General features: G+C 33.6%; 1 protein-coding gene across 2 annotated transcripts; it reads right to left on the minus strand.

Annotated features, from left to right (window-relative positions):
• Positions 1-720: 720 nt before the first annotated feature.
• Positions 721-8,149, minus strand: LOC118049934 (serine/threonine-protein kinase MHK). 2 transcript variants are annotated; one of them, XM_035060121.2, is made up of 18 exons: positions 7,921-8,149; positions 6,677-7,060; positions 6,500-6,578; positions 5,892-5,960; positions 5,712-5,801; positions 5,237-5,375; positions 5,011-5,113; positions 4,834-4,886; positions 4,186-4,252; positions 3,471-3,579; positions 3,297-3,362; positions 3,103-3,171; positions 2,960-3,020; positions 2,751-2,855; positions 1,946-1,998; positions 1,790-1,835; positions 1,238-1,313; positions 721-1,129 (listed from the first exon to the last, which is right to left on the minus strand). In XM_035060121.2, exons 2-18 carry the CDS (start codon positions 6,682-6,684, stop codon positions 1,000-1,002), a joined length of 1,323 nt encoding a protein of 440 aa, XP_034916012.1. In that variant the 5' UTR covers positions 6,685-7,060; positions 7,921-8,149; the 3' UTR covers positions 721-999. The 2 variants fall into 2 exon arrangements, with proteins under 2 accessions (XP_034916012.1, XP_034916013.1); XM_035060122.2 differs by having other exon boundaries at positions 1,946-1,980; positions 7,921-8,148.
• Between the last annotated feature and the right edge of the window lie 1,182 nt (positions 8,150-9,331).

Raw genomic sequence — 9,331 nt, forward strand, 5'->3', positions numbered from 1 at the left:
AATAGTGCATGAAGTTTCCAAGAAGCTGTAAGGAAATCCTTGAAGTATTTGTGGGGATTATTTTGTAGTGATATTTGCGAGTATCGATCTTGGGTGTGTTTGGGGTTTTGGACTGTGAGGTAATTTATTGAGAGGTTATTTTCTAGGAAGAATTTATTATATTATTAATATTATATTTGTTGAACCACTGTATTTATTTTGTTTTATTATTTTGTTTATGTGAGTTTTGCACGATATTTTTTATAGCCAAGTTTTGAAAAAGATGGCTGTATATTTGTACAAAATAATTGTGGGTTTTCAGATTGATAAATGTAATCATACTCATAGCTTATAGCAAGTGAGGATTCATGTTATACTTATGCATCAAGGGTTGCAAAATGGAGCGCACTGGTTCGAAAGGTTTGGTTTGGACAAAATAATCCGATTGAATTGATTTTTAAAAACAGATTTGAAATGAACAGAACTGAATAAACCCAATTTAATAAACATGTTTGATTTATAAAGACAATAAATTTAGTTTTAAAATGAATTCATATACCTTCAAAATATTATTTCCGTTATTTTTTTTATCCCAGGCGAGTAACTAAATGTTATCTCTCTCTCTCACCCAGCAAGAGGAAAAAGAAAACTTTACTGCTAATGGTTTTGCATCATTGATACTTTCAAAGAAAGGAAAGAAAAGACACCATCACCGTGAAAATGAATAAAACGACGAGGGAATTAAGAAATTTTTGGACGGGCCAAATACTTAAATATTAAAATTTTCAATTGTCTGCCCCAATGTGTAAATGTACATTAAAGTGAACTATGAGTCAATTTTGGTCCGGGGAGATTTGATTTTCCCAGGGCCTGTATTTTCTGCCAATGAAATGCTGCAGTTGCATTGCATCGATCAAGAATGAAACCTATGCAGGTGCTAAATAAACTTTACAAAATCAAATCAAATAAATTACCAGTTATTTGTACGCCTTTCTTATTTGATCCAACCAATCAAGTCAGTCAGAGGTAATGACTTTGTTGAAGCGGGGAGGGCATGGCCATTAATGGACAATCTAAGAAGTTAGGCTGTAGTGATGTAATTGTGAACCCAGATGATTGTGGAACTCCAACCGATGGATGCTGAATCGAACTACCAAGGAATCACACCGCAAGAAAAAATAGATCAGAAGGTCATATTAATCATGGACATAATCGTCGTATACTTCTCTTTTCAGTGTCATCACAGAAAGGAACTCACCTAAATGATAATGATAGCGATGATTCAACTGGAGGGTGGATTCCATTTTGATCAGGAGATAGTAGCGACCAAAAAACTGGATCACAAATTAAACTGGAACAGATTAGTTGAAAAATTGGAAGGTTAGAGGCAAATATCTCATATAACCGAGCAGCAACATAAAAAACCTATGACTACAGTTCCTAAACATTTGATGGAGCTTGCACTTGGCGTTGGACAAAACATACATATACTTCAACCAGCACGTGCTGAGAATATTATCAACATAAAGCTAGGAAACCCTGCAGCCTCCAAGCACCATTAAGGTGCTTGATGGAAGTTTCAATCTTCCACCAGGCAGTGTTCGTTTACAGTTTCCACAAAATAGGTTTCCAGGGCAGAAGTTTCAGTGAACTCATTAAACAGACGGAAGATCTCTCCAAGTATGACAGTAATATATCCACCAAGATATTAAATACTTTGGAAATTACCACGCGAAGTTTTTCAGGAATTATTTTCCACTAAATACAAAGAGTGCTAAATGACAGCAGTAAGGTCCAACCAAACAATTACCTGACTGTTCTTGGCGACCTTTTAAATCAGAGCAAAACACAAAATCCTGCATTACATGTTATACAAAATTTCAGCTGGCAAAGCAACTAGTTCCATGTCATTTATATAATTATACATATGCTGAATAGCCATCTTAAGTTCGTTGTACTAACTCACCTCCCGCACGCCTTGAGGAACATTCCGGACTGCCTCTGCATGAAATAAGTCTCCTAGTTAAACATATACATTAGTTTGTCCCCTACAAAGATACAAAATAACTACATAATTTAATGGTTCGGTCCTCTGGAGAGCTAAGAATTGAATTAATGGGAGGGAGAGAGACTGAGAGATGGGAGGGAGGGAGACTGGGGGGGGGGTGTTGAGAGAGAGCAGAGAGAGACACAGAGAAACAAGAATTTCATTAACATTCCAGACACTGTTTATATTGTTTCTTTATTGCATGTATAATACTAGCAACGATATTCCTGTGACATTACACTTGACAACAGTTAAATGGGTCAACTACACCAATGAAAGGTATACCTTGACTTGTTATATTCACTTTGACCATTTAATCCTATGCATAGCAATACCCTTCCCATTAAAGGCCCTTGTCTCAGATTTATCTCCAACATTAACCATATTGGAAGACCGTGAAAACCACGGACATCATATTAAAGCACTGCACACATGATACCTAAATTATTACTTCCACATGATTTGAGAGGAGAATTTATTCCTGAAACCAAGAAACTGGGGCGAGTGTTTTGCATGAGCCTTGCTAAGCACTTAAAATGACAGCACTAAAGATGCCCATGCTGAATATCTTTGCTAACCACACAAGTCAGGTCTGGTAAGTGGCAGTGAATAGCAGACTGATTATTTTGACGTGCCCTATCAGGCCATCACTAAGCTTATCAATCTCCAGAATCAGATGTCAGTTAGTAAAATGATAAGAGAGCAAAGGTATAATGATTTTTACCCAAGTTTGAAACACTGGGCTTTACAGCGAGTGTCAATCCAAGAAAACAGTCATCAGGTTCAGCACCAAAATCCCATAGATTTAACTCAAGATTTGGCTTCGGTCCTGTTGAATTGCATGAAAAGAAAATGATACATGACATCCTATAAACAACATAATCAAACTGGACTGTTTAAATTTAAAATCCAGAGGTGAGAGAGAATATTAACCCTTGTTATTTAGCTTCAGTTCAAGAGGATCTCGAAGTGGATAAGGAACCCACATACCCACCTATCCAAAAGGGCCCAGGATATGTTAGTAAAAATGATTCTCAAGCAAAAGAAGAAAGCACACTTGAGAGAGCTCATATTACATGGAAAAATGGATGTTGCAGTGACTGATCAGCAGTTGGCCTCTTTAATGGATCCCACGAACACAATTGCTATAGAAAGTCAACATGAAGCATTAAAATAATTAAAATGCAGCAAAACAAGAGTTTAGTTCAGGATGAACCAGAAATAATTGGTAATGAAAACATCATGATGTCATATCAACATCAATACTCACCATAATCAAATCAATAGCTTCCAAGCTAGCATTGGGAATGATATCAGATAGGTTGGCAGGTAACATCTGTCCACAAACAATAATTAAAAAAAAAAGGAACAATAACAATAACTGTAAGCACAAAGTCAAAACATAAAAGACGGGTGAATGGAAAACATAAATAGCTTAGCTTACCTCTGCACAACTAAGGTTCATCAGTTGAGAGACATTTGTAGCTTTAGGGAATGCAGTCAACTCTGGGGTACCAAGAACACAGCATATCTTGTACAACTGATCTATTTCACTGTGCAAGGGAAATTAAATTAACAAAGAAAATTCAATTAGTTTGTCAGGTTTTTCTTAAAATTCAGAACAAATCAAACAAATGAAAATAAATGTTCATGTAAAATTGCTGAATGATAGGAGTAACTTCTAATCCTCCCTATCAGGACTCCACTTCAGCCAGACCATGACCAGATAATGGCCTCGTGTAAAAAGTGTCCAAAACATAAGCCTGCGTTCTACAATATATTACTTCATAAGATTATATTCCACCATACCTTTTCTTATATTATAAATCCATCTGTCTAAACAGAAGAGTAATTATCAGCTAACAATGCATGAGAAGGAGAGAAGAAGCAGATGAATATTAGTACTAATTTATCTTCAAGTTAATCATTATCCTCACTCCAGTTTAAATGGGAGATCTAAGTTATTTTGGGGGTCTAACACATGATGAAAAAAATATCAATGAAACATCTTGCTATAGACTGATAGCACTTGCTTAATTCAGCTTGAGTGGGTGTGTAGAGTCAGGAGTGGCTAGTAGAACAATAAACAAAACCAGAAACAGAATTATATGAAACCACATCTTTCTTACTAAAGGCATGAAACTAGAGCATAGAATCACCTTTCACCAGGGAAAATTGGGGACAGAGTGAAAAGCTCAGCTATTATTGCACCAACTGCCCACATATCTGTATATACTTTCAGGGGTAAGTTATCAATGGATGAGAGAAAAATGCTACAATAAATCGGTCTAGAAAACCAACGCATAAAATGGAATGGAGTTGCAGGTTAAGCATCATCAATTTATTCACAGGACTCGTGCATCAACTTATTCATGTATTATAGATAATGTTGAAAACTTTCAACACATTGTGAACTGTTCCTGCTGGAGCTGACATTCAGGACCAGAAATGGTCATCCTACTTAGCCTTCCTCGGTGAAATTGGCCATAAAGTATACAATCTTGATGATATGATTGCAAATGATTAAACACCTTCGCTCGGCAAGTGACAATTGGAAGTATTATTGATAGTTCTGGTTAAAATATTTCTGACGGCAAAAGAAAACTTCTCTAAAACTGATTTTGATATAAATATCAACATCTGTAATTCTCAAGTTTGATTCAAATAGGCAAAAAAGGAAAAGAGGGATTGGTTGACCAATATAATCCATCTCAACCTTTTTTTTCTGAGGGTAAAACAGCTCAAACTTAAAAAATAATAAAGGTGAAAAGAGTTTCAGAATGGATGTGGAGAGAGAAAAGGCGTACCAATTGCAGGAGTATATGTTGAGGACTGCAACAAAACCTCTGGAGCTCGGTACCTGGCAGCCAGACCAAAAAGAAATGAGAAATGTAGTGTTTTTTAGTGAAAATAAAGTTTTCCAGAAATGTCACGGATATGCACACAGAGACACTAACATGTAATAGATAAGAAGAAATCCTTACCACCGTGTGGAAACATATTCAGTGTAAGGGGGTGCTGATGAAACTTCTCTAGCCAGTCCAAAGTCGGCAATTTTAAGAACATCCTTTGTCACAAGCACATTCTCTGAAAATGAAATGATCGTTAATTATTAATATTCCATGTCAAAATCTCTAACCACCAAGAAAAATTGATCTTAAACCATGAATTTATCAATGACACTCATAATAGAAAAACAAATTGTCTTACCAGGTTTCAAATCCCGATGAAAATATCCGTTTCTATGCATGTGAGCAAGTCCTTGAAGCACCTGAGACATAAAGTTCCGTATCTCTTCCTCTGAAAATGATCTCTGCTGCTCTCTCATTAATTGGTACAGATTGTATTCCTTGCAGGAAGAATTCCAGAAACAAGCAATTATTAGTTGATGAACAGTCATTTATTGATTTATTCAAGTTTCAGTTTCAAAGCATAAAATCCCCACCCTAGCCAAAAACAACGAGTTATAATGTCTACAGCATGGAAAATGATGATCAGAACTAGAAGCTTTGCATCTCAAGAAAAACATGGCCTTCAACAAGGTAAATTGGAAGAAAATGATTCATGTAGCCGATCATACTGGATTGGGATTAAGAATCAGTAGAGTATTGCTGGGGTTTTCAAACAAGAGAGACACAAGCCATGCATAAAAAGTAACATGGACCCAGAACACAAGATCCCTTACCATGTATTCAAAAATGAAAAATAGTTCATTGTTTTCCCTGACAACTTCTTTCAACTTTACAATATTGGGATGATTCAATTTGTGGAGGGCCTGCAGAAGACAATGTTAAACTTGATTGTTTACTGAGCAAACTTATCATGTGAAACAATTTGATGATACAAACATTACCAAGGAACATACCTTTACTTCTCGTAAATTCATGCAGTCTTCCCAGAAATAGAACTTTCTCTTCATTTTCTTCACGGCAACCTGAGATCAGAAATAGAACTGTAACAATAATTTTAACAATCAAACAGGAAACACAAGGAACTCCTTTCTTACAAAAACAATATAACAGCGATACTTTTATTTTTCTTTTGCCCCACAGGTGTGGCTTCAAATTTAAACACAACAATTTGCCAAATAAACCCACTTAGGGCATTATAAATGCAGTATCCAACTCAAATTGTGAGAAGGGAGTTCCCAACACCTGAGATTTCCAGCTTCATGTCATCTCATGTTGTTTAACCATAGTTGTTATTTCATGCGTCTTTGGCTAGCTTTGTGACTTCTAATACTGAAGATTTCAATGTCAGGTGAAGAACAGGCCTCTCAGCTATACATTTATAGTATACATGAGTTTAATGCACTCCTCATTTCTCTGACTCTCAGCCATAGTAAAATAAAACTTAATAGGTAGCTTTTATATTAAGTGCAACAGATTGGATAAAAACAATTTTACTACCATTGAATCCACTGAGAAGTATAATAACAGCTAAAATAAGGTGCTTATGTGAAGAGTTCCTTACAATTTCATATGTTTCGATATTGACGGCCTTAAATACACAACCACAAGTACCATCACCAATCTCTTCCAAAATTTTATACCTGAGAAGAAAATAATAAAACGTTATCCAAGAAAAACCCTGTGTCACTCGAGAATAATAAAAATCTTACACAAACAAGCAAACATACAGGATATATACCTTTCCATTGTTAGAATTGTAGCAGATGACAATCAAAAATTTGTCAAAGGACTTTCAAGAACCTCCCGGTAGAGGCCTCTACACTTTCAACATAGTGTTGGTTACTAGCGTGAATGCAAGGTTTACTGCTAAACTGTAACTTGTTATATACAACATCGACAGGAAGACAGATGTCATGGTAGGGGTGATTAAATATCAGCCAAGTTATCCTCAACATGCTTAAGGGCAGCTTCTACAAGCTGCAATCAGCTTGTATCATCTAAGATTAACCAATCTCTCCTCCACTAAAACCTTTACTAGCGAAGCATTCTCAAGTTCGGATTTCAAGCCATTTATTGTAATTTACTAGCTAACCATGCTCCTTCGTCAAAAAATAGGGCTCAGCTGCAAAAAAATAAATTGATTAAAAATAAGAACAGAACTAAGAAGAATTTCATATAAAAATATGAGATAAAAATAAAAGATAAATAAAAATGGAGACGGTATCGATCTAAAGCTTTTAATTAAGCATTCATTTGTTGCTTAGGATTTATGTTCTAAAATGACGAAATCAACCTAAATCACCCTAATTATGCAACAAATACCAAAAAAAATAATTAAAACACAGTATCAATTTCGAAAAGGAAATTAATATTTCCAATAATTCAATTTGAATTTCTAACAATTAAAAAAAGAAAAAAAAAGTAAGTGATCATCTTGAAACAATAAAAAAAACACACTAAAAAATTCAAAATTATAAAAACCCAACGCATACACACTAATTGATTATCTACCGACGGCAAGATCAGTGAAATCTCTTCAAATCTTTATTTAACAAGAAATGCAAAAAAAAATCCATAAAAATAACAAAAATTAAGTAAAAAAACACAGAGAAGCGTAGTAATAATCTACTGCTCAGCACCTTAAAAGAATGAATCTCCGTTTGATCGCTGGTAACAGAAAAGAAGATAAGAAAGAGAGAGAATCTTGTAGCATGCGCCACACAAAAAGAAATAAATTTAAAAAAATCATGAAAACCAAGCCGAATTCAACTATATAGCGCTCTAATTTAAGCTCTTATTTTTCAAGCCTGGATTATTTATAAAAAAAAAAAAACACTTACTAAAGTTTTTTTAATCCACTCTCTGCTCTTTCTTAACAGAAACTTAAACGACGACTTCTTTCCTTTCACAGAAGTTACAGCTCAATAAAACTGAAAGCAGAAAGGAAAAAATTCTAAATTCACAAAATAATAGAAAAATCACCATGAATGCTCAAAGAGTTAAACACCAGTGGCAGCGGAGATCTAAAATGAAGGGGGAAAGGGTTATGGATCGCTAATGCAAGAGCAGGAACAAGGAGCGAGATTGTTTTTAGAGAGAGGGAGGTGGATTTGGATTCTGGAGAGGCGATGGAAGAGGATATTCGAAGGAGAAACCAGGAAAAATAGGGAGTTTTTGAAATAATAAAATAGAATAGAATAATTATTTAAAATGTTTGTTTTATGATTGGTATTATTTTATTTGTGAATAATTGAGAAAACTGAAAAGAAGAAATTGCTTGGTTGTGGTGGGGAAGGTGTGGTCCCCAAATTGATGTGATCGTTTTATTTCTGTGTTTGTTGATTTACTAAAAGGCCCCTCAAACGACTTGTGTGCTTATGGGAGTAACTTATAACTTAGACCCTCTAGTTTTTCAAAATGAATTGAATAGTTCTTCTGAACTTAGAAATTAACTATCCAGTCCTTATGTGTCCATTTTTAGTGAATGGCTGGATTTTTTTGCCCATGTTACGCTATGGGGTAGACCAATTTTTTTATAACATAAAAAAAATATTTAAACAATGATAACCTGAATGAACTCGGGTTAATTTAACTAACTCACTATCCAATATAACTACGAATGAAGGAAATGAGAAAAAATAGAAAGTTTAAGGTCCAATAACCTAATATTAAGTGATGAAGTTTTTAAAAAAAAACGTTAAATCTAACTAATCTTATAAACCAATAACGTTGGTCATGAGACCAAGATATGCAAAATATCAAAAACATATCATAAATAAAAATCTTAACCATCAAAAAACAAAAAACAAAAAAAAATAATAATCAAAGTAACAAGAACTAAATTGGATATAAAAAACAATAAAAGAAAATAATGAGGTACTTGATTGAAAAATAGAATAAAAAAATAGCAATTAAAAGAATAATAACCAAAATTTGATGAAAAAACAAGTAAAATAAAATGTCAATGGACAAAATTGAAAGATAAAACAAATAGAAAAAGATAAGAAAAAGAACAATTAAAAAAAATAAGAACTAAATATGAAAAAAATATTGAAAGGTAACGTTGAAATAAAAAATAAAAAAAGGATAAAAGAGCAACTATTAAGAGAATGAGTATCATATTTAATATAAAATCAAAACAAAAATAAATGGAAATGGATGAAACATAAAACAAATCTAAAAAGAAATCCAAAATAAATAAAGACAAATAAAAAAAATAGGATCATTATTGAATTCTTTCTTCATTATTTTTTTATCAAAACAATACCATTTTTACTTTTTAGCTGAATAAAAAATCAAGCAATTGGTTAGGAAAAAATCATGTCAATACCTATTAAATTTTTTATAATTATTTTTTTTCAAAATAATATATTTTTTACTTATTGCACAATAA

This window comes from Populus alba, chromosome 2 (assembly GCF_005239225.2).
Source record: "Populus alba chromosome 2, ASM523922v2, whole genome shotgun sequence".
NCBI classification, from domain to species: domain Eukaryota; kingdom Viridiplantae; phylum Streptophyta; class Magnoliopsida; order Malpighiales; family Salicaceae; genus Populus; species Populus alba.

What these genes read in the sequence shown, in the direction of transcription:
- LOC118049934 (XM_035060121.2), bottom strand. An exon ending in AAGCTATTGATTTGATTATG is followed by an intron (nt 3,172 to 3,296) that starts GTGAGTATTGAT and finishes GACTTTCTATAG; the next exon opens with CAATTGTGTTCGTGGGATCC. An exon ending in TCGCTATCATTATCATTTAG is followed by an intron (nt 1,130 to 1,237) that starts GTGAGTTCCTTT and finishes ATTCCTTGGTAG; the next exon opens with TTCGATTCAGCATCCATCGG.